The 25,467-nt window shown below is 43.7% G+C and overlaps 1 protein-coding gene across 2 annotated transcripts in view; it reads left to right on the top strand.

The window, feature by feature from the left end:
• Positions 1 to 25,467, top strand: part of CPM (carboxypeptidase M) — a 78,384-nt gene that overhangs the window by 25,457 nt on the left and 27,460 nt on the right. For both annotated transcript variants that reach the window (XM_050750075.1, XM_050750074.1), the window contains exon 3: positions 19,289 to 19,386. In XM_050750075.1, the coding sequence (XP_050606032.1) occupies positions 19,289 to 19,386 (98 nt within the window). The remainder of the gene's footprint in view (positions 1 to 19,288; positions 19,387 to 25,467) is intronic.

Genomic DNA, 25,467 nt, shown 5'->3' with positions numbered 1-25,467 from the left:
ACTCCAGCCTGGGTGACAGAGTGAGACTTCGTCTCGAAAAAAAAAAAAAATCCAGAGTGAGCTCTTGAGCATATAGCTTTCTCTGCATATTGTATTCCATGTATTCATTGTACTGGTTCAATGTACAGTATCCTATGTATATTGTTATTTCACTAACGAGTGTGTTCTTAATAGTGTGAATTAGAGTCAGCTGAGGTATTTGTGAAAAATGCAGACTCCTGAACTCACGCCTCAAGATTCCTGTTCTGGATGGAACCCACGAGTTTGCATTTTTTCCAGATACCTCAGGTAATTCTGCTGCAGGTCATCTGAAGACACACCTGTAAGAACATAGCAAAGCTACAGACCTGGTCTGCTGTTGATGTGCTTAATTCTGGGCATCAATAGGACTCTCTAAGCAGAGCAAAAGAATGACTTGAGAATGACTATGTTCACACATTGGGATGGTAGGAAAACAGCCTGGTGCACTGCAAGGGTAACACCATCTTGAAGCAACACTGCCATGATGACCAATGCTTGAGTCCTGCATGCCAAGGTGTTCCTGCAACAAGGCCAAGAAACAATGCCTGTGGCACAGATAACCCCTCATAAACATGCTTATCTGACTTCCCCAGTGGTCACCAGTGTTTCCCAGGAGGATCTGAGACATGACCAGCTGTCTTTATTCTAAACACTTGCTATGTAAAGGATCCTTTCTGGTGGGTGGACACAGGGGCTCACTTTCTGGAGCAGCCCAATACATTGCTTCTATTTGTAAGTCCCTATTAAACGTTTTTTTCTGAGGAACTGGATCTATCAGCCTCTTTCTTAAACCTCTTAGCTCCCTCTGCCTTTGTGGGTAGGTTCACATAGACCTACTCACCAAGAAACAAGGCTATATCTTACATGTATCCATGATTTTTTTAATGCACAAAAATGCAAAAACACTATATAAAATAACTACAACAAGATTTCTGTGAGCCAGGTACAGTGGCTCACACTTGGAATCCTAGCACTTTGGGAGGGTAAGCCGAGTGGATCACTTGAGCCCAGGAGTTCAAGACCAGCCTGGGCAGCATAGCGAGACCCTGTCTCTACAAAAAGTAGCTGGGTATGGTGGTGTGTGCCTGTAGTTCCAACTACTCAGGAGGCTGATGTGGTAGGATTCTTTGAGCCCAGGAGGTGGAGGCAGTGGTGAGCTGAGATCACACCTGCACTGTAGTCTGGGTGACAGAGTGACACCCTGTTTTAAAATAGAGAAAGAGAGAAAAAGATTTATCTGAATCCTTCTCATGCATATCATGAGAAATGTTTTAAAATGTTTCTGTATTTTGGCCAGGTGTGGTGGTTCGCGCCTGTAATCCCAGCACTTTGGGAGGCTGAGGCGGGTGGATCACCTGAGGTCAGGAGTTCGAGACCAGCCTGGCCAGCATGGTGAAACCCCCGTCTCTACTAAAAATGCAAAAATTAGCTAGGCGTGTGATGCATGCCTGTAATTCCAGCTACTCGGGAGACTGAGGCAGGAGAATCCCTTGAATCCGGGAGGTGGAGGTTGCAGTGAGCTGAGATCACACCATTGCACTCCAGTGTGGGTGACAAGAATGAAACTCCATCCCCCCAAAAACCCCACGTTTCTATATGTTAATGCACAGTTTAAAAATGCCAGGCCTGGCTCTATTCTACTTAGGTTTATGTTCATTAGATAGGAGTCATTCAAGTATGACTGAATCACCGTGAGCATCCTCCCCTCTCTCTTCTTCCCCTTCCACCCACGTGCCAGGCTGTGGTTCCGACTGCCTCTGCTTTGTCACTGGGCCTCTGTCATGTGATCTTGTGCCCACCTCCCTGTGTGTTAAATGGAGAGAGTGGCTTGAACAGTACCCTTATGGTTGGTCTTCAAGAACTCATCTAATTCTGAATGGTGGTTGGGCATATCTGAAGGTATTAGCAATTCTGTTGCTCAGCATTGCTGATGTATTGAGCAATGTGAAAACCTTGGCGAATCTTGTTGACATCTTCCCCTAAGAATCTGCCTCATCCTGAAGCCCAACCATTTGACTCTGTGGTAAAAATGAAGTAACTTGAGTTAAGATCCGTGTCTACAGATTTCTCAATCTCAATTGAAGTAAATAGATGCACATTGTCAGAAAGGACAAAGCTGGCCACCATGTACTGCAAACGATGGGCACAGAGTTGTGATTGTCCCAGCAGACTTGAGATGAGCTAGGGATTCATCGATCCATTATGAGAAGGTATCTGTTATAGTCAAGGGTGTCTCTGGAATGGCTTCTTATAATTATTTGGACTTTCTACCAAGGTTTCTGTGTCACAGCCTGTGGAAAAGTAGATTCCTTTCAAGAGACCTGACTTGCCAAGCTTGGTGGTTCACGCCCGTAATCCCAGTGCTTTGGGGGGCCAAGGTGGGGGATTGCTTGAAACCAGGAGTTTGGAACCAGCTTGGGCAACAAAGTGAGACCCGGTCTTTACAAAACATTAGCCAGGTATAGTGACGCATGCCTGTGGTCCCAGCTACATGGGAGGGCAAGGCCGGAGGATCACCTGAGCCCAGGAACTCCAGGCTACAGTAAGCCATGTTCACAGCACTGCATTCCAGCCTGGGCAAAAGAGCAAGACCCAGTCAAAAGAAAGAAAGAATGAGAGACAAGGAGGGAGGGAGGGAGGGACGGATGGAGGGAAGGAGAGACAGAGGGAGGGAGGCCTGACTTGTATATTTATGTGCATGAAATCAGTTCTAGGCCTCTGAATATGGCACTTGGCCCATGCTTTCTTGAGAATAGTTTGCCAGTTAGCAATGTGCCATGTGACCAAGCTGTCTCATGTCCTTTGTGAAACTGGCAGAGCATAAATTATTAATTTAAAATATACAAACTAAGATCAAGATAAGATGTGATTTAATGGTTGGGTAAACTCAAATGGCTTATTAACAGCTTCATTTCTTCATGCGCCTTCTGAAATGGGCATTTCTCAACTTACATTTTAAGGTAGGCGCTAATCTGAGATGCAAGTGAATTATACAGTTTGTCGAAGCCAAAGAGTTGGACTTGGGAGATTTTCTGACCTAAAAATGTTCAGTGGTGGTGCCCGTGTAATCTTGGGCCTACTCTTACAAACAGTTCAGAGCCTTAGCATTCAATGTTGGTCCTTTGAATATATTGAACATAAGCTACAGTTTACGGGTATGAGAGGGCATTATTGACTGAGACTTCAATAGTTCCAAAGGGGGGAAAAAAGAGAAAGATGGCTTTATTGAAGCTAATGTCTTCAGCTCAGGAAAAAACATGTCATCAGCCAACTGTAAATGCACAACTTGAGAAATTTACCAACTCTCATAATAGGTTCAAGTTTCTTTGTGAGCATGTAGGCCTACTTGCTGTTAACAAAGTAACATTGACTTTGTTAACAATGTTTGCTAACAATAACATTGTAGGCAGTTAAGGTCTCAAAGCTCTTATAGATACAAAAGAAAATAAACTTACAACTTCCAGAAAGCATCTTCTCATCGATGAGTCTAAATAATGCTCATCTATTGGAGAAGCAACTTGTTAATAGTGACTTTTTGTCACTTTTGTAGGGTGGGGAGAGGGACACGGGAGATGAAGCTCTTACTTTATTTTGGGAGTGAGATGTCTCAAGTTCTTTATTCTAAGAAAAGTAAACATCAGTTGCCTCTGAGGTAGTAATAGAAGGTCTGTCTTACATTGGAGAGACATTAACCTTAGAGTAAAACAAACAAAAACCCAGTTCAAAGCCCAGGCTGTCTGAGCCCATCTCCTCATTTGTAAAATAATGATACCTGCCTTACTTACCTCATGGTGTTTCTGCTGAGGATTAAATGAGAAAACACTTTGAATATTATGTAAAATATCAGTATTTTAAGCAGGTATGATTTCCCGAAATCTTTGCGTTTTTCCTCTGATTCCATGATTATGACATCATTTAAATATGCCACCCCTCTGCTATCCTAATACCCCAAATCTCAGTGAAACACTGGAAAAGTCCAAAACCAATAGAGATTTCTGCTAGAGCAGATCCCCTTGTTATGCCCCTTAATTAGTGATCATCGTTAATGGGTCTGCTGAGAGCATCATTGCCAGGTGCTTTGATAAGCTAAAGAAATCTGTTAATAATTTCTTGAGGCAGGGTATTTCAATGTGTGGAATACTTGGGTACTAGTTCTTGGGTTTTTTTTAAAGTAACGTATTTATATTTGTATTGACTTTGCAACAGCAGGTACAGCAAATTTCCCATGGTACCTTGCTACAGAAATTAGTACCCACTTATAGTTTAAATTATGTAGAATCATAGTATGCTCATATTCTTCTTGACTATCTTAAAAATTAATAGAAACAAAAAGGTAAACAAATCTCATATTTACCAGTCCTTGGAAAGAAGTCGAGTGATTGTCTTGTAGCTTCTCAAGCTTGTTATCAAGTATGTGTTATGATTTTGTTAAAGGATAAATTGAAAGGATTCTTAAAGCAACACATGTCTGGTCCTGCATTGATGCATATTAAGTAAAGTAGAGCTCCTCAGTTGGCATTCCCAGGCTGGGTGACACGCAGGTGCCTCTTTCTGATACTCTCCTTCTCGGCCCCTGTACCATCCCCTCTCCTCTCCCCTTCTCTCTCCTCTCTCCTCTTCTTCTCCTGTAATATTCCTGCTACTTGCTCTGTTCTACCCAGAGACTGAAGGGGAGTGGTGATCTAACTGAGACTGAATAAGTCCAAACATTTATATCCCTTCCCCTTTATTCCATCCAAAGTCCATCCTGAGGAAGACATGGAGGTTATGATTAAACTTACCCAACACCCAAACCGTACTGACTCCTTATTCTTATGTTAATCACTTGGCCTTTGCTAGATGAATGACTGAGTCACCAGAAGTCTCAATGATCCCATAAAAATTGTATGATTTTGAACTGTTTTTATAGCTTTGCTAGTTGTAATAAAATTTTTCAAATAATTTTTTTCCAAATAGAGAGATTTAATAAAGCTAGTGTGTTTGACCAGGTTTTGGAGAGTTTACATACTAATTTCTTAACCCCTTTCTAATATGGTTAGTATAGCTCTGTGTTTTCATCAGGGAGAAGCAGCCTGTGGATTCCTCACCTTGGGGCTTCCATTCTCCCTCCAGGTGGCTTCACCTTTCAGGTGAACAACCCTGACCTCTCTGGCTCCTAAATCCCACCCTTACAAGCTGCAGGAGCCAGTGCTTGGGAGCATAGTTTCTTACCTTTACCTTTTTCAAACGTTTCCCCCTCCTCACCAGCTTTTTTTTAAAGACTTTATTTTCCTAGAGCAGTTTTAGGGCAAATTTGCTGTACCTACTGTGGCAAAGTCAATACAAATATAAATATTTACTTTGAAAAACCCAAGAACCAGTACCCAAAATAAAAAATTATCTAAAGCAAAAATTGAGAGGAAGGTACAGAGATTTCCCACACACCCCTTGTCCCTATCCCCACACGTGCATAGCTTCCCCCATGATCAATATCCCCCACCAGAGTGGTACATTTGTTACAACCAATAAACCTACACTGAAGCATCGTTACCACCCAAAGCACATACATAGTTTACATTAGGACTATGATCCACTCTTGGTGTCATACATTCTAGGGGTTTGGACAAATGCGTGATGACATGTATCTAGGACAGTTCCCCTGCCTTTTGTTGGCATTGACCGATTCATATTGAACCAATTTTATGTCATTGGTTGATTCCTAATGAACCATTTCCTTGTCTACAACAAGCTCTTGGCTTGCCCTCTTACAGTGATGAGTTGGAGTCTCTCCACGACAGAACCAGACTGGAAATTCTTATCATGCTTTCCAGTCTCATTAACACTGAGACAGTCAAAATCTATGTGATGTCCTCAATAATTTTGGAAACAGGCCATGTAAGAAAATGTTGTGGAAGATGTGTTTATGGTTAATGATTCAACACAGTTCACAGAGGTGACTTGGCTTCCTGCCCTGCCCTCATGGCAACATGCGGCTTCCCAGTTCAGCACTGTTCTCTGCTATTAGGGCCTGCGAATTCTGAATGAGATTCAGTCCTTGGAGTTGAGAAGGTAATTTACCTGATGTTTGGTGGTGTGAATGTTTGTGACAGTTTTCGTGCTAATACATTCTGAAGGACATGTTCTATCAAAATAGCCCCTTCTACTTTCTGAATCCACACTTCAGTTTTCTTTTTAACTTCAGTGAGTGTGGGTCTGTTTGACCTGATGTGCAGATCTTCTGGCGCATACATTTCTGCTGTCTCTCGGCATAACAAGTTGGCAGTCTATCCCTATGTTATGTACTCTGTTTATATTCAAAATTTGTCTTTAATTGGTCTGATACTACATCATCTGCTGGGGCCAGTAGTTTGTCATCAGCCAATCTGTACATACACCTGAGGCCCTCGAACACACACATACTTACAGTGTTTCTGGCACTATTTTTAAAGCTTGTTAGAATTAAATGAGACAGCGCGACAACCCCATCAGGGTAAGTACTGTTAATCCCACAATATGGATGAGGAAACTGACTCATTTAGAGGGATTAAGCAATTTGCCCAATACCACATGGCTAGTAAGTGACAGAGCTGGGTTTTAGCCCTGACACTTTGACTGTGGAACCTGCACGTTTCATCACTATGTCAGATGCCCTGAAGAGGATACTGCATATCATCTCATCTCACATGCCATGTTCAGGCAGATGATGTGCTGCTCAAATACTGGTTTTGATGTCTTTAGTAAACTACTGCTCTATTTTTAAGATTTAAATCTCAAAACAGTGGTACTAGTGAGAAGTAGTCCACCTTTGTTAATTCACCAAATGTCCCGGTTAGGGAAACTAATTTTGGTAACTTCAAAGCCTCTCCTGCTACTGGGAGCTGAGCATCCTTCACTGTGGACTCTCACTTGCTTCACTTTAGAATGAGAGCTTTTTAGGGTAAAACTCAGAAAGTAGGATGAATGCAAGAAAAGCCTTTCTTCTCCAGAATAGCTTATGGGGAAACTAGTAAATTAATTGCCATTATTCCTTGCCACTAAAGGATGAGTTATTATGGTAGCAATAAATAGACAATAGGGCTGTGCAGACCTCCAAAAAACTGTCTTTTCTGGGGTCAAAAGGGATCTGAGTTAACCTCTTCTTAAATTACAGCTCTGTGACACCTGCAGGCACTCATAACAAATAAGAACACCAGGCCAGGCACAGTGGCTCTTGCCTGTAATCCTAACACATTGGGAGGCTGAAGTGGGTGGATCGCTTGAGCTCAGGATTTCGAGACCAGCCTAGACAACATGGCAAAACCCCGTCTCTACAAAAAAAAATACAAAAATTAGCCAGGCGTAGTGGCTTATGCTTACAGTCCCAGCTACTCGGGAGGCTAAGGTGGGAGATTGACTTGAGCCCTGGGAGGTCGAGGCTATAGTGAGCCATGATTGCACCACTGCATTCCTGCCTGGCTGACAGAATGAGACCAATAGGGCAGGAAGAAACAAAACCTCAACACTGAAGCAGAATGTCCCTGACATACTGTAAAAAGAGAAACCTCAAATGGACAATAAATGTATAGTGCTAGTTGTAATTATTGTGCCTTTTTTTTTTTTTTTTTTTTTTGAAATGGAGTCTTGCCCTGTCGCCCAGGCTGGACTACAATGGCGCAGTCTCCACTCACTGCAATGTCTGCCTCCCAGATTCAAGCGATTCAGTTGCCCCAGCCTCCTGAGTAGCTGGGATTACAGGCACACATCACCATGCCTGGCTAATTTTTTGTATCTTTAGTAGAAATGGTGTTTCACCATATTGGCCAGGCTGGTCTCGAACTTCTGACCTTGTGATCTGCCCACCTTGGCCAAGAAATCTCTTTAAGTATTCATTTGTACTTTAACATAATGCTTGATCTCGCTCTTATTATAGCTGAATTGCCCTCCAAAAAGATGATCTGATTATGTTTGACCTCTTCCCCAAGGGACCAAAAAGGGAAGTTCTCAGCTTTTTATAGCATGAGGCCCCTAGAGGTTTTCACTTTGGGGATTTAAAAACAAGTTTCCTGTATCTATATGAAGGCGGGGCGGGGCTGGGGGGACCCTAGAGGGGAACATAGAAAAATTTTAATGATTGGGGCATGATAATTATGTCCAGTTTTTAAAACTCCATTCTTAAAAATGTCTTATAATTTATAGGTTAAAAATTAAAATGTTTAGAGGAAGCGGGACAGGTTTATGAGCCTCTGACCTGGGAATGGAGTGGGAGGAATAGAGAAGGTGGAGTTGCAAGAGGAGAACGGCAGAGGAATTTCCTACAGTCTTCCTGTTTTTGTTGATGGTTAGTGATTAATGAGACAGGCTGTTCTGTTTCTCTGGGAGTCTTGACTGTCTTGAAGAAAAAGAAAGAAAATGTATTGCAACTCAATGCAGCTTCAGATTTTTCCTCTTTTTTTTTTTTCCAATTAAAAAAGCAACTATCCCTAATTTAGGAACTGAAATTCCCAAACCTCCCCATTCACCTATTCGGGAAGATATGAAATGGAACTTAACATCTACATTTCTTGGGTGTAATATCAAAACTTTAATGCCATGGAGATGAACGTGTAAGCAAATGAAACTGTATTTTCCCATAATGTTGGAAGAATCTTAACTTGAAGCCAGACATTTGGTTTGGATCTTGGCACTTTCTTGTATGGAAGTATTCCAGGAAGGTCCATCGACTCTTGATTTGATCTAGAAAATTGGGTTCTTTCCAGAGCCCACCCAAAATGGCACCTCATAGACTAGCCACGGACTTTTCCATCAATACTGGAAAACAGTTTCCTCTAATCTCTGGACCAGGGGTGACTCGGACTCCAAGGAACTTCCTCAGGTTTGGTTGTTATCTTATCCAATCATCCATTCACTCAGCACACATTTATCAATCATTTGCTAAGTATACGCCAGACACTACATTAGGATTTTGCAAACACAGAGATACACAATCCTTTGCTTGCAGGAAAACCTTTGGTTTCAATAAGTGATAGGAGAGGGGTTGCAGGGGTACTATCTATGAAAGTTCAAAGGAAGCATCTAACTTAGGGTGGTAGGGGATGGGGCTGAGCAAAAGGATCAGGAAGCTTTTAGCTGAGCCTTGAAAAGGCAAGGGGAGGTTGGCCGCTTTGATGGGGTGGGCTAAGGACAATCCATGCAGAAGAAAGAGCAGGTATTAAAGGTGTCAAGGCAGGGAGTTACCTCCTTTGGGAACTACACATAATGAAGAATGGCTAGGGCCTGGTATATGGGATTGGGGTGGGAAACCCAAGGCAGGAAGAAGACAGATCCCAAGAGGTCTGGTGTGCATGCTGAGGGGATCAGGTGCCATCGCAATGCCATGGGGAGTCATTGAAGGAAAAGCAGTTAGAGCCATGGGATCCAGTTCATATTTGATCAATCACCCAAACAAAGGAAAGTTTACTCAACAACATGCTTTCATTTGGACTTCATTTTGTCAAAGCGTGAAAGTGATGTCAGAAATATAAATGAATGTCTTGACTGTGCACCACCACATCCAGCTAATTTTTGTACTTTTTGCAGAGAACTCCTGACCTCAAATGATCCACCTGCCTCGGCCTCCCAAAGTGCTGGGATTACAGGTGTGAGCCACCTTGTCTGGCCTAAAACATATTTTCTAAGCTTTCTTTACTTCTGGGTCACTTCCACAAAATTTTATGGTTCTGGAACCCCTGTCTGAAAAAGCACAGGTATCAGCAGTAAGTATAATGAACATTCACTAGAGGGAAAGTCATTTTGGTTTGGGTTGGTTATGGAAGCAGTGTCATATGAAAAGGGCTGGACTATACTGCAGAAATAGAAGGCCCACAAATTGCTATGGCTTATAACAGAAAAATAAAGATGTAGATCTCACTCATATGTCCATTATTGAACAGTTGTGACTCTGCTCCCTGTCACCTTCCCTCCAGGACCAAAGCTGACAGAGCACCCTCTATCCAATCATTGCCTGTCTTGTGTCAGAGGGAAAGGAGATGGCAAATCAGGCATCGGCCCTTACAGCTCTGCCCAGAAGTGGTACATATCATTTCTGTCCACATTTCACTGGACAGAGCAGGTCACATGATATGCCTGAGTTCATCAGGGCACCAGATGTTGGGCCACCAATAGTACAGCCCACCACCAAGGTCTTTACTAAGAAGGTGACCTGGGCCTTGGGGAATGGCCATGATTTACCTGGTAGACACAGTAGGGGAGCAAAAGGAAAATATGATAATATTGTTATGAAATCAAGACTTAACCACATGAAACCTTTTTTTTTTTTTTTTTTTTTTTTTTTTTTTTTTTTTTTTTGAGACTGAGTCTCACTCTGTCACCCAGGCTGGAGTGTAGTGGCATGATCTTGGCTCACTGCAACCTCTACATCCCAGGTTCAAGTGATTCTCATGCCTCAGCCTCCCAAGTAGCTGGGTTACGCACACCACCATGCCCAGCTAATTTTTGTATTTTTAGTAGAGACAGAGTTTCATCGTGTTAGCCAGGCTGGTCTCAAACTCCTGACCTCAAGTGATCGGTCCTCCTTGGCCTTCCAAAGTGCTGGGATTACAGGCATGAGCCGCCATGCCCGGCTGTGACACCCTTAGAAAACTAACTTCAAGGCAGAATGCTTCACAGTGACAATTCTTGGGATGCCACTTTATAGAAATATTCTGGAGAGAGAAAAACCCAGGTGAGTCAGAGCAGTCTGGGGGAACTTCTTAGAACCAGGATTCTGTGGGACTCAGAGGATTTTAAAAGGCAGAAAATCCATTGAAGTCATTTTAGGCTAAAACAACATAAAGAAGGTGGAGCTGTGCCTTGGGTACTAGGGTGCAGAAAGGAACCCACCTTCTGCAGGCACATTTGTGGTGGCAGGTAGTGGGAAATTCAGGTGGAGGGCAGGTGATCGAGGACCCTGAATACCCAGGGGAAGAATCTGGATCTGGATGTTATGTGCCAATATTTATCAATAAAAAGCAGTCCTGGAGATACACCAATAATTTTTGATATGTTACAGTAGATGCTAATTGAAACCTACTATGTGCCAGACACTGTTAGGTTAGCAGTGAACAAAACCAGCAACCTAAACAAAATGGTGAACACAACAGGCAATGCCCTTGTGGGTTACATTTCGGTTGAGACAGACACTATATAGATAAACAAATATACAATCTCAAAGAGTGAAAAAGTTGTGAAGAAAGATGACACAGGATTAGAGAGTGACTAGGGTGTATATGGTGGCAGTGGTGGTGGTGGTGCAGCCAAGGGGTGGGGTGGATGACAAGACAGCTGTGAAGACTGGTAAGCATGAGGTAGTCCCTGGTAATAACCAGCGCTCCACGCCCTACCCTCAGAGTGCCATCGCAGGGTTAGCATACTCCACTGAGTAAAGCTTCCTTGTCCAGGCGATCAGTTAGAAGAGCCAGGAATGCTGGGCCCAAAGAGGTGGGCCAGAGAGAAAAGTGCAGGGGACATAGTTCCCAGATCCATGCAGAATCCCTGGGGACTGCTGAGTCCCACAACCTCCACAAGGCCCAGGGTTATACTCACACAGCAGGTGGCCTCATTTTAGACCCCACACCAGAATCTGTGCAACGGGAAATTCCAGTGCAGCAGAAGTCGGAGTCAAATGCCTGCCTATTTCTCGTTCCATTTTGGGATGCCTGAACAGGGAAGCCTCCTGTGTTCCTCTCACTCCCATATTAAACTGAACTGCAAAACTCATGGTTCTAAGTAGATTTTAGAATTGACCCAGGCAGAAGAAACAGCCCAGCCCCTTCATTACTTCAGAGCAGAATAGAGCACTTACTCTTATCACAGCAGCACAAGACCCCTGGATCACCTGACTCCCTGAGACCCTTCCTTGACAGATTCCCCTGTCCATAAACAAAGTCAGGAATTCCCAGCCCGCTATGCAGAATATGACAGTTAAGCTTTACTGGGATCCTGTGGCTGACCTGGGGCAGGCTAGAGGGCATCGCATCTGACAGGCTCTCAGCTTTGCAAGTTCAGAAACAGACTGGGTGTTCATGTGGACTGGCCTAAACTGGAAACTCTGCAGAAACCCCAGTGCATGCTGGGTGGTTTGCCATGAAAAAAGGTGCATGTCCCAGAGACAGGGTGTGTATGGTGCAGATGGATTTTGTCCATGTCTTTCCTTCCCTTGCCACTCTAGCCAGCCTACTTCCTTTTTTCTTTCTTTTTTTTTTTTTTTGGTCAATTTTTTTTTTTAATTTTACTTTAAGTTCTGGGATAAATGTGCAGAACATGCAAGTTTGTTACATAGGTATACATGTGCCATGGGGGTTTGCTGCACCTTATCAACCCGTTATCTAGGTTTTAAGCCCCGCATGCATGAGGTATTTGTCCTAACGCTCCCCCTCCCCTTGCCCCCCAACCCTCCAACAGGCCCCGGTGTGTGATGTTCCCCTCCCTGTGTCCATGTGTTCTCATTGTTCAACTCCCACTTATGCGTGAGAACATGCCTACCCTACTTTCTTTTTGGTTTTTTTGTTTATTTTGAGACAGAGTTTTGCTCTTGTTGCCCAGGCTGAAGTGCAACAGTGCAAACTCTGCCTCCTGGGTTCAAGGGATTCTCCAGCCTCAGCCTCCCGAGTAGCTGGGATTACAGGCATGTACCACCATGCCCAGCTAATTTTGTATTTTTAGTAGACGGGCTTTCACCATGTTATCAGACTGGTCTCGAACTCTCAACCTCAAGTGATCTGCCTGCCTTGGCCTCCCAAGGTGCTGGGATTACAGGTGTGAGCCACCACGCCTGGCCTACCTACCCTACTTTCTTAGCCTATTTGCTGACTAGCATTCAAACTGAGTGGAGGGAGAACTCCTAACAGCCTGATCCCAGAAGTGCAGCTACTCCAGATTCCACAGCTCTGGAGCAAAGTGACTAAGGCTCACCTGTAGTCCTTAAGTGGAGAGCAATTTGGGATGTACCAGCTAATCAAACAAAACTGAGGCAGCAAACAATAGCCATCACTTCTCAAACCATCCTCATCGTGCCCCTCGACTCCCTCCTTCCATTTCCAGTTCTCCCCAGAGGGGAGACAGACAATAACCTCAACAACAGAAGCCAGTACACAGCAAGCTTGCTTCACACACTCACATTTCTTTTGTTTTTCTTTGATTTTTTTTCTTCGATGTTTTCCATTTTCCATCTCTGAGGTGATTAGCAGTACAGCATAGTGGTTAAGAACACAGCAGAGACTCCATGGATAGACTACCCAGTCTTGTCCTTTGTTACAATGGTTCTTAAGCTTTCAGGCGACTGGGAATCACCTGGAGAGCTTATTAAAACACAGATTTCCAGCCGCATGAAGTGGCTCACGCCTGTAATGCCAACACTTTGGGAGGCCGAGGTGGGCAGATCACTTGAGGTCAGGAGTTCGAGACCAGCCTGGCCAACATGGTGAAACCCCATCTCTATTAAAAATACAAAAATTAGTTGGCCGTGGTGGCGCACATCTGTAGTCCCAGCTACTCTGGAGACTGAGGCATGAGAGTTGTTTGAACCGAGGAAGTGGCAGCTGCAGTGGGCCATGATTGCTCTACTGCACTCCAGCCTGGGGGGACAAAGCAACAAAGCGAGACTCTGCCTCAAAACACACACACACACACACACACACACACACACACACACACACACACACACACACACACATTACTGCTCCCCAACCCCAGAGTTTCTCTTTCAGCACGTCTAGGGTGGAATGCAAGGATGTGCGGTTCTAACCAGTTCCCAGGTGATACTCATACTATTGGTCCCGCGACCACACTTTGAGAACCTCTGCCTTATGAAGTTCCCAAGGACTGTTGAATTGTGTATGAAAGGATAACCCTATATCTACCATTTGTGGCTGTTAGGGTTAAATGAGTGAATATACATAAAATGCTTTGAGCTGTGAATAATAAAATGCAAGCATAGCTAGTCTGGAAACCTCACCCATGCCTTTTGTCTCTGTTTTGTTTGTTAACCTCCATTTGTTTTGTTTGTAATAAACCACTTAGCCAGGTACCTCTTCCTCTCCTTCAAATACAAAGGGCGTGTGAACTTTGGGGACTGAGTGTTTAAACTGACTAAATGATATGTGATTTTCAACTCTTCTGGGGATTCGCTCATTATTTAATGTGGGTTTTGCGTGCCGTATGTGATAAACTTCTTGTGTGTGGGGTATAGTGGGAATGTGCATACGTGAAATTGATGTCAGATCTTTGGATCATTATTAGGGAAGATAAAAGGAACTCACACTACAGTGCAGCCTTACAGCAGCCTTGCCAATAGGGCTGTTATTCCCACTTACAAGGAAGAAACTGAAACTCAGTTCATTGAGGAAACTCTCTCAAGCTTGGACTTAGGTCAAAGGTGACTTGTAAGGATACACAGAGAAACATGCAAGCCTGGGAAACCAGCTGATCTATTATTCTGTGTACCAGAACTTTATGTATCAGACCAAACACACAACAAGCCTCACGAAAAACTGGAATGTGCTTCACATCACTGCGGCTTTGTCCCAGTGACTGGGCCACCCAAGGTCTCTGCTTCTCCCTAGGCATGTCCCATTGAGACTCTCCACACAGAGATAGTCTGATGGAGTTGTGACATTAACACCCAAGGTGGAATGTCCCAGTAGGGTAGCCTTGGATTCAGGTGTCTTGTTCTGTAATCAGTCATAGCCAGGAAGAAAGCCCAGTCTTGCCCCAGGTGCAAACCACAGCAACACGATGCTGAAAGAACTGCTGGGAACTTTTTCCCCAGAGTGGGGTTGACTTTGGCCTGTTTAGTACTTTCAGGGACATTGAGGCAGGCTTAGATCCTCAGAAGAGCACAGATTTTGGAATCAGACAGACTTGGATTTGAACCCTGGTTCTGCCACTTAAGTTTCCTCAACTATACATTGTGGCTATCACACACCTCACAGGTATTGTGAAGATCAAATAACATAAAGTGCTTAGCAGAGTGCCTGGCACATAGTATCTGCACTTTTGAATGACAGGGTTGGGTATTTTTTTTTTTAATTTAAAAAACTGGAAAGATAGAAAGGTAAAAATAATTAATTGGCTTTATCATCCTATCGTTTAGTCTCTTATCCCTGACAGTGTGCCATTTTCAATCCTGCTGGGATGCATTCGTTATTATTATTAATTTTTTAAGAGACAGGTCTCGCTGTTTTCCAGGCTGCAGTGCAGTGGTACAATCATGATTCACTGTAACCTCCAACTCCTGGGATCAAGGGATCCTTGCACCTCAGCTCCCTGAGCCTAAGGTTGTTGTATTGGTTGGAACCCCGAGGGCGCGCCAACAGACAACAGGAGGCGGTGTAGAGCAACATGCTGTTTTAATGAGCGCCTAGGTGCACGCGGCTGAGGCCTAAAATGGCGTCAGCCCCAAGTGAGGACAAGGCAAAGGTTTTATAGTCTCCTGTAAACAGGAAGTGTCCTAGTCTGACGTAACTGCCATGTTGTACCCGGATGGCCTGTTTCTCGATCTTCAGGGGTACATGTCTTCCGGCCAGGGTAGGTGTCTTCCTGCTGGCTGTCCTCCTGCTTCTGCTGTCTTGCTGAGGCACGATGCTGATGCAAGTGACCTTGCGCCTTGGAACTGGGCTTGAGAAGGGAGGAGTTATTCATCTTCTTAAGCTTTCAGGCCCTGGGGAGAATGTTACAGTGTGTAGCTAGGATTACAGACATATGCCACCACACCCAGCTAATTTTTAAAGTTTTTGTAGAGATGGCATCACACTATGTTGCCCAGGCTGGTCTCAAACTCCTGGCCTCAAGTGATCCTCCCACCTCAGCCTCCCAAAGCACTGGGATTACAGGCATGAGTCACCACACCTGGCCTCATCCATTATTTAAGGTTTTATATGCTACGAAGCTATAGGTTTTTAATAGAAAGTCTGTTTAACATGGTTGTGATTATATAATTTTGCATTCTTTTTCACATTATAAAATATTTTAATGTTATAAATTCTGTACATAATTTTAGTGAACATGCTATAGTTTACATAAAATTACTTATCATTGGACACCTAACAATAGAGAATTGACTAAATGGTAGTGCATTCATATAATAAAATATTAGTCAGCCATTTAAAAACGTGGATTAGAAGTATATTTCTTTTTTTTTTTTTTTGAGACGGAGTCTCGCTCTGTTGCCCAGGCTGGAGTGCAGTGGCCAGATCTCAGCTCACTGCAAGCTCCGCCCCCCGGGTTCACGCCATTCTCCTGCCTCAGCCTCCCGAGTAGCTGGGACTACAGGCGCTCGCCACCTCGCCCGGCTAGTTTTTTGTATTTTTTTAGTAGAGACGGGGTTTCACCGTGTTAGCCAGGATGGTCTCGATCTCCTGACCTCGTGATCCGCCCGTCTCGGCCTCCCAAAGTGCTGGGATTACAGGCTTGAGCCACCGCGCCCGGCCTAGAAGTATATTTCTTAACATATAAACATGTTAACGATTATATGTAAAATGAAATGATTGTACCTAAATATCAACTACCTCTCAAATCTGTCTGGAAGTTTTCCTACCTCAGTCTCAGCAACTTTCAAACTTTAATGAGCCTCCCAGTCACCAAAGGAGCTTGCTAAATGCCAGTTTCACACTTTACCCCAAGAGTTTGATTGAGGCTGGGGCTCAGGAATTGGCATTTTTACAAAGATCCCCAGTGCCTCTGATGTGGGAAAGGCACCTCACCTATTTCTGCCTGTTGAAGCTATACTTAATTTTCCAAGCTTCTCCTTCTACTTTCTCCTGAACTCCTATAGTATTTTGTAGCACTTGTCTGCTTTCTTGTCTTAGAGATCTTAACGAACGCTTCTAAATTATAAAACTTTTCCTGATCCTCCAGGCAAACTTAGTTGTGCACTTATGTCACAGCCCCAGGATTTGTGTTAAACGCTGCGTGAGTTCCTGAATATAGATAAACTTCATTTACTTAGTGGTGGAGAGAGAGAGGCTGAGTACTTCAGAACTCTTTAGAACGCCTGTTTTAGCAGGAACTTTTGGGAGTAAAGGTAGTCTTTCTAACCTTGATTTAAAACAAAAACAAAACTTTGTTTAGATTACTTCTTACCCTGACAGTCATGTTGTGAAAAGTAAATAGTTTGTCCTTTGTGCATTTGCTCTGGTCTAGACCAGAGATAGCCAGTAAGTTGGAGAGGGCAGTTAAAACCCTTCAAGAGGCCTGTCATTCCAAAGGATAGTGTTCTTCAGGTCAGTTGGTTGGTTTTCATTCTCAGACTGTATCGCTGAGGTTGTTCAAGGTAAGATTCTCATCTTGCAGTTCACTTAGGGGCCACTCGTGCTAAAATTGAGATTGAATTACTCATCAAAGTGCTTCTTCATTTAGATTTTTATCAGTGTGATTTCCCTCCTTCCTTAAACAAAATAATATTGGAGATCCATATCAAGTCAGGTTTATGCCATCTTCCATTATCTTTTATGTAATAGGCCAGCTTGCAGATGCATAGTTATCAATAACTATTGATAAATATTATATTGAGATGATACTTAATTTTTTCCTTGCTTGTAAGTGAACTAGATCATATTCTGTACAATTGGTTAACACAAAAGAATTCCTCAGAAACAAACTTTAAAAGCCAGGTGTAACAGCTCACTCATGAAAAGTTCCTTGTTTCATATGAAAAAGGTAACTTTGTAGAAGTAAAGCTGCAGACAACAAAGAATTGACAGGGTTGGGGAATGGAAGGTTAATGAAATTGGTTGATCAAATGCTTCTGATGGGGAACCACCAGATGTAGTAGTGTGCTTGTCCGCGTGGCAAACTCAGAATCACTCTTCAGAACCTTGTGTAGAGGCATCATCTGTAAAACCCTACATCCGTAAAGCTTTTCATCAGCCCCCTCCTTGGAAAAAATTACCCATTTGCTTTTTTATTCTATGCCCACAACAGTACACTACACACACATCTATGATATGTCACACTCTGGTATATGCTTGTGTGTTGCTATTCTCCGATAGACCAGAAATTCGTTGGGCATAGAGCATGTGGCTTATGAAGAGACAAGCAGTTTTTGTTAGTGGGAGGAGCACTAGAATTGAAGTCAAATAGACTGGAGTTCAGTTCTTGGCTCAGGGACTCAAATCACAGCCTCTGATTGGCAGTGTGATCATAAGCCCTTTACTTAATATTTTTGAAGATCAGTTTTTTCATTTGTAAAGTTTGGTTAATAATCCGTCTCAGTGGGTCATGACAAGGGATTACTTGAGATTACCTGAGCCTAGAGCAGCACACATAATATCTGCACAAAGCAAATCCTCAGTGAGCTTTCGTCTCTGCCCTTTCTTGCCCAAATCAAATAGAGCTAAGACTTAGATGCTTTCTTTGGGTTGTGGTTCCCAGTTCACCTGACAGTACTCACACATATTAAGGATGCTCCCAAGGGGCTGTGTCACATCAGCATTCAAATGCAGAATTCAGGATCTCCTACTTTAAAAACAATCTCCCTTCTGAGTCACTTTTTTTTTTTTTTTTTTTTTTTTTTTTTTTTTTTTTTTTTGAGACTGAGTCTTGCTCTGTCACCCAGGCTGAAGTGCAGTGGCGCAATATTGGCTCACTGCAAGCTCCACCTCCCGGGTTCACGCCATTCTCCTGCCTCAGCCTCCCGAGTAACTGGGACTACAGGCGCCCGCCACCACGCCCAGCTAATTTTTTGTCTATTTAGTAGAGACGGGGTTTCACTGTGTTAGCCAGAATGGTCTCAATCTTCTGACCTCATGATCCGCCCGCCTTGGCCTCCCAAAGTGCTGGGATTTTGGGTGTGAGCCACCGCGCCCAGCCCTGAGTTACTTTTATTGTTGTTTTTTCTCTTTCCTTGTACTGTGAGTTATGACACCCTCCCAGTCAACCATCAACTAGGATTTAACTTTGTATAATTGTGTAAATTAACAAGATCCTAGGAGGCTCCAGGATCTCAGAGACTCCAGGATCTCAGAGCAAAGTATGTACACATTTTAGAAGAATAACATCTACATCCCCTAATAAGTCTTCAGCTTTTAAAAATCACGTTCTAAAATAATAAGTGAAATATTTGTGCTGAATTGAAAGGGTTTCCATAAATTCTGGCAGTAAACGAAAAGTGTTTTAAGCACGGAGCTATTAGTCATACAAACTTAAGTCACCATGAAACATTCAAACGATCAAGTGGGGGAAGCAGCATCCTGTTTCCTAGTCTCATTCTCCCAGAGTTCATTTGTCATTTTAAGAGACAACTTACTTTTCCATCTTTTCTTCTTTTCCTGTAAAGGTAGAAACCTGTGGGTTCTTGTTGTGGGGCGGTTTCCAAAGGAACACAGAATTGGGATTCCGGAGTTCAAATACGTGGCAAATATGCATGGAGATGAGGTACGTATGTGGTTCGAATTTCTGAAATGTCACGAGAGAAGCTTCCCCTACGGTCTCTTGAGCTCTGTGTAAATGCTACAGAGGAAGCTTGGGAAGTCTCCAGCATGCATTGTAGCAAAGAAGCAAGGCCTGGAGAGGTCTTCCTGTGAGGCCTGTGGGAAGTTAAGGAATCAGGGTCCAACAACCACCACAGCCAAATGGTTGTGTACCCAGCGCCCTGTCAGAGTAGCTGGAGCTTGTTTTGTGTTTGGGGCCGAAAGAACAACAGTTCCCCAGCCCTGAACTTCTGCCAGCCAATCCCTGCAATCTCCTTTCTGGGTTGAGTTTTCCAACCTCCTGGTCAGCGTGAAGGTGACCCAGCAAAGGAGCTGTATTATATCCGAACCCACAACCAGATCTGGCTTTTCAAATGCTTTTGTTACTCTCTCTCAAATCTAATACTCAGGGTGTTCAGTGCTCCAGTTTAGACAATCACACTTGGGATTCTCCCCTACTCACCATTCAACAAACACTTGGCTGGGTGCAGTGGCTCATGCCTATAATCCCAGCACTTTGGGAGGCCACGGCAGGCAGATCACTTGAGGTCAGTAGTTAAAGACAGCCTGGCCAACATGGTGGAACCTTGTCTCTACTAAAAATACGAAAAATTAGCCAGGTGTGGTGGCGCGTACCTGTAATCTCAGCTAGTCGGGAGGCTGAGGCAGGAGAATTGCTTGAACCCAGGAAGGTGGAGGCTGCAGTGAGCCAAGATGGTGTCTCTGCTCTCCAGCCTAGGCGGCGACAGAGTGAGACTCCATCTCAAACAAACAAACAAACAAAACACACACACACACAAAACCACACTTTTAAATTCCTTAATAATATCTTGCCTCTTTTCCAACTTAGCAGGGATAAACTCTACTTTTAATTAATTTTTAGGTTCCTCAAAATATCATTTACCACTGTTACCTACACAGCCATTCTTGCCAGGCAGTTGAAGATGTTCACGTCTATTTCTCACCTTGCTTCCTCAGCATATTTTGAGACCATGGCAACCGAAATATTTTCTGTTTACCAGGACTCTATAAAACTGAGCAATCAAAGAGTTCCCAGCCATCACAATAAGGAAACTTTGCGCAGGAATATGGGTATTACACTGTAAAACACAACTTGTAACTTTAGGGACTTTGTCATTTACATGCATATTCCAATAAGTACTATCTGCTGACTTGTTAAAACACTTCTGGATTTGCAATAGTGCAGGTGGCACGCTCTAATCAGTGCTGAGCTTCCTGTTCTGACTTAGGCCTCCCCAAACTCTATAGGAACCGGATCCAGCTTTCATGGTACACTCTGCCTGCCCTTGCCAGGCATGCTGCCCAACCTGTCCTGCTGAGAGAGGATACTTCTTGCAGCTGCAGCTAAGATGCAAGCACCTGCCCCTAACAAAGGAGTAAATCTTTGAACTCGCTTTTGGGATGGGTGCAAGTTTAGTCCGTCTGTGACTTTTTGAGCATAACAGGCGGTTTCTTTAAAAAAGACGATGTTGCGGCCGGGCGCAGTGGCTCAGGCCTGTAATCCCAGCACTTTGGGAGGCCGAGACGGGCGGATCACGAGGTCAGGAGATCGAGACCATCCTGGGTAACACAGTGAAACCCCGTCTCTACTAAAAATACAAAAACTTAGCCGGGCGAGGTGGCAGGCGCCTGTAGTCCCAGCTACTCGGGAGGCTGAGGCAGGAGAATGGCGTGAACCCAGGGAGGCGGAGCTTGCAGTGAGCTGAGATCCGGCCACTGCACTCCAGCCTGGGTGACAGAGCGAGACTCCGTCTCAAAAAAATAAATAAATAAATAAATAAATAAATAAATAAAATAAAATAAATAAAAAAGACGACGTTGCAAGGAGTCTGACCAAAGTTGGTTTTAATAAAACAACTGTTCATTACAGACAGCAACTCAGACTGCCTTTCCCTTTTGCTATCTAGTCTATTGATCAAGGTCCCTCAGAATGCTTTTTTCTTTTCTTTTTTTTTTTTTTTTTTTTTCTGAGACGGAGTTTTGCTCTTGTCTCCCAGGCTGGAGTGCATTGGCATGATCTCGGCTCACTGCAACCTCTGCCTACAAGGTTCAAGCAGTTCTCCTGCCTCCTCCTCCTGAGTATTTGGGACTACAGGCATGCACCACTATGCCGAGATAATTTTTTTTTTTTGTATTTTTTTTTTTTTTTAGCAGAGATGAGGTTTCACCATTTTGGTCAAGCTAGTCTCGAACCCCTGACGTCAGGGAGGCCCCGACGTCAGGGGCCTTTGGGAGGCCCACCTCAGCCTCCCAAAGTTCTGGGATTACAGGTGTAAGCCACCACACCCAGCTCAGAATGCATTTGTATTTAGTAGTTTATTTATTGCTGGCATTTCAGAGGTTCCAGCCATCTACTCAGAAATTAGTCGTCAGAACTGAAACTCCCAAAGATAAGCAAGAGTCCTTTCCCTCACCTACCTCCAAATTTGCTTATTCTTTCCATGCACTCTCCTAAATTTCTGGCATCTTGCTGTCTGGGTAGTTGGTGTATTGTTCAAATCAGGGCTCGCGAGTGCACTCTGATTCTTTGAGAAATGCTGAGGGCAGAGACTAGGCAGCGAGGAAAAGTCCCAGTGTATTTTGGGGTGGGAATCTGAAGCACTGTTACCCCCTTATGTGTCCCAGCTCATGGCAATGTCTGAGGGCTCTATGGGGCTAGTAAGAAATTTATTATTCTGAATTTGAGAGCTTATCTATTCTGCCCTCCCCATGCCGCTAGGAGTTGAGAAGTCCTTCTGAATACAGGATCTAATGACCCCCTTTTTCCTCCCATAGATCTTTTGAAATTGAAAGCATTTTTAAGAAGCAACAGAGCTAACATTTTTGGGCAGTGGTTCTTAACCTTTTTTGGATGTACTCCTTGCTATTCTCTTATAAATTTGACCTCTGACTTCAGGGCCTGTGGATTATCTAGGAGTTTATGGACCTTAGGTGGAGAATCCCTGCAGGGAACACATACACACTGAGTGTCAGGGTGGACAGAATTGGCCACACTATTTTTTAAATGAGACCCCCACCCCCACTGTGTGTGTGTGTGTGTGTGTGTGTGTGTGTGTGTGTGTTTCCACACTTAGTACCATGGCTGGATGACAGGGAGCATCAGCTGCATCAGGGAGACTCAGCTCTGCTGATTACACCTGCCATTTTCCCCCATGTATTTTTATTTTACTTATTTATGCCTTGTTTTGGAATTGGGTCTTTTTTTAAATTAGAAATTGGTGGCCAAAAAGCATATGAAAAAGTGTCTAACGCCGGGCGCGGTGGCTCACGCCTGTAATCCCAGCACTTTGGGAGGCTGAGGCGGGCGGATCACAAGGTCAGGAGATCGAGACCACGGTGAAACCCCGTCTCTACTAAAAATACAAAAAATTAGCCGGGCGCGGTTGTGGGCGCCTGTAGTCCCAGCTACTCGGGAGGCTGAGGCAGGAGAATGGCGTGAACCCGGGAGGCGGAGCTTGCAGTGAGCCGAGATCGCGCCACTGCACTCCAGCCTGGGCGACAGAGCGAGACTCCGTCTCAAAAAAAAAAAAAAAAAAAAAAAAAAGGCCGGGCGCGGTGGCTCAAGCCTGTAATCCCAGCACTTTGGGAGGCCGAGATGGGCGGATCACGAGGTCAGCAGATCGAGACCATCCAGGCTAACCCGGTGAAACCCCGTCTCTACTAAAAAATACAAAAAAAACTAGCCGGGCGAGGTGGCGGGCGCCTGTAGTCCCAGCTACTCGGGAGGCTGAGGCAGGAGAATGGCGTAAACCCGGGAGGCCGAGCTTGCAGTGAACTGAGATCCGGCCACTGCACTCCAGCCTGGGCGACATAGCGAGACTCTGTCTCAAAAAAAAAAAAAAAAAAAAAAAGAAAAAGTGTCTAACAACCCTAATCATCAGAGAAATGCAAATCAAAAACCACAATGAGATACCATCTCATACCAGTCAGAATGGCTATTAATAAAAAGTCAAAAAATAGCAGATGCTGATGAGGCTACAGAGAAAAGGAATCACTTATACGCTGCTGGTAGGAATGTAAATTAGTTCAACCACTGTGAAAAGCAGTGTGGTGATTTCTCAAAGAACTTGAAACAGAACTACGATTCAACCCAGCAATCCCAATATCTACCCAAAGGAATATAAATTGTTCTGCTATAAAGACACATGCACACATATGTTCACTGGAGCACTATTCACAATAACAAAGACATAGGGTTAGTCTAAATGCCCATCAGTGGTAGACTGGATAAAGGAAATGTGGTATATATACATCATGTCATACTATGCAGCCGTAAAAAAAGAACGAGATCATGCACCTTTGACCTTATCCTAAGCAAACTAACGCAGGAACAGAAAATCAAACACTGCATGTTCTCACTTATGAGTGAGAACTAAACATTGAATACACATGGGCACAAAGAAGGGAACAATAGATATTAGCACCTAATTGAGGATGGAGGTTGGGAGGAGGGTGAGGATCAAATACCTACCTATTAGATACTAAGCTGATTACCTGGGTGATGAAATAATCCATACACCAAATCCCCACAGCACAAAATTTACCTGTAGAACCAATCTGCACATGTACTCCTGAAACTAAATGTTAAAAAAAAAAAGCAGGCCAAGCATGGGGGCTCACGCCTGTAATCCCAGCATTTGGGGAGGCTGAGGTGGGTGGATCACCTGAGTTTAGGAGTTCAAGACCAGCCTGGCCAACATGATGAAACCCCATCTCTACTAAAAATACAAAAATTCGCTGGGCACGGTGGCGTGCACCTGTAATCCCAGCTACTCGGGAGGCTGAGGCAGGAGAATCACTTGAACCCAGGAGGCAGAGGTTGCAGTGAGCCGAGATCGCACCACTGCACTCCAACCTGGGCAACAGAGTGAGACTGTCTCAAAAAAAAAAAAAAAAATTACAAGATCAACATATGTTCATGTTAGAAAAAGTATAAACAAAACATTATATACTGACCTTCCCAAAATTAGTGCTCCTAATTTCTTATTTATTTTTCCAGATATTTGTGTGTGCATGCACTTTTACCAAAAGAGACTATGCTATTTGCAACATTTTTAGGTAAATACTAGCTACCTTTTTGTACCAATAAATCTTTATTCTGTCTTTATCTTATCCCCTACTTTCTAGTTTCTCCAATTGTCCTCAAATGTCTCTAAAATTACCCAAATCAGGATCCAGTCCTGGCCCATGCATCACATTTAGTGGATATATTGGATCTCTTGGATCTCATTTAATCCAATGTATTTTTATTATGATACCAGGCTTGATAAAGAGCCTAATCAGTTGTCTGCCCTATAGAATGTCACATATTCTGGACTTTTGGTTTGCTTCTTTATAGTATCATTGCAGTTGTACCTCTAGTCCCTGTCTTTACTTCAAAGTGGAAATTAAATCTAAAGGTTTGTTGAATTAAGGCAAAATCTTTTTGGCTAATACACATCTTAGGAATTGTGAAGATAGGTTCATTTGATTGATGCTGAGGGTTCAGGCTAATTCACCTGGCTACACTCAGGAATGCCAAAAGCAAACTCTGGGTTGCAAAATCAACTTAAAATGGCCCCTTTTCAGCCAAGTATTGTTACAAAATAAGTAAAGTTAAACCCACTCCGCATTTTGCATGAATTTCCCGTATTCTGTTATTCTCGCAAAGGTCCTTGTTCTACTAGGATCATGGCTCCTACTGTAGGTGTTTTTTTTGTCTTCAGTGACCTTCCATTGTCTCACATGCTTTCTATGGCACAGGCTCACTATGCCACATTAATCAGGCTGGCAAGTTGCCTCCTCAAACAGTGCTTTATAAGAAAATAATAACAATAGCTAACATTTCTTCAGCACAGATGACTATAAGTGCTTTTTAGGCCTCGTTTCTTTTGATCACCTCTGCAGAAGGCATGTTTATTAGCCCCATGTACCATGAAAGGGGCCCAGGTTTGTGCTTGGTCACCAGCTGTGGGAACCCAGAGCCTGAGCACCAGGCCTTGCCCGGCTGTGGATCCACTCCTTTACTCTCTCTTCTCTGTTTTTA

Source organism: Macaca thibetana, chromosome 11 (genome assembly GCF_024542745.1).
Source record: "Macaca thibetana thibetana isolate TM-01 chromosome 11, ASM2454274v1, whole genome shotgun sequence".
Lineage (NCBI taxonomy): Eukaryota > Metazoa > Chordata > Mammalia > Primates > Cercopithecidae > Macaca > Macaca thibetana.
Note: the sequence above shows the minus strand (reverse complement) of the source record. Positions and strands in the feature narration are given on the sequence as shown.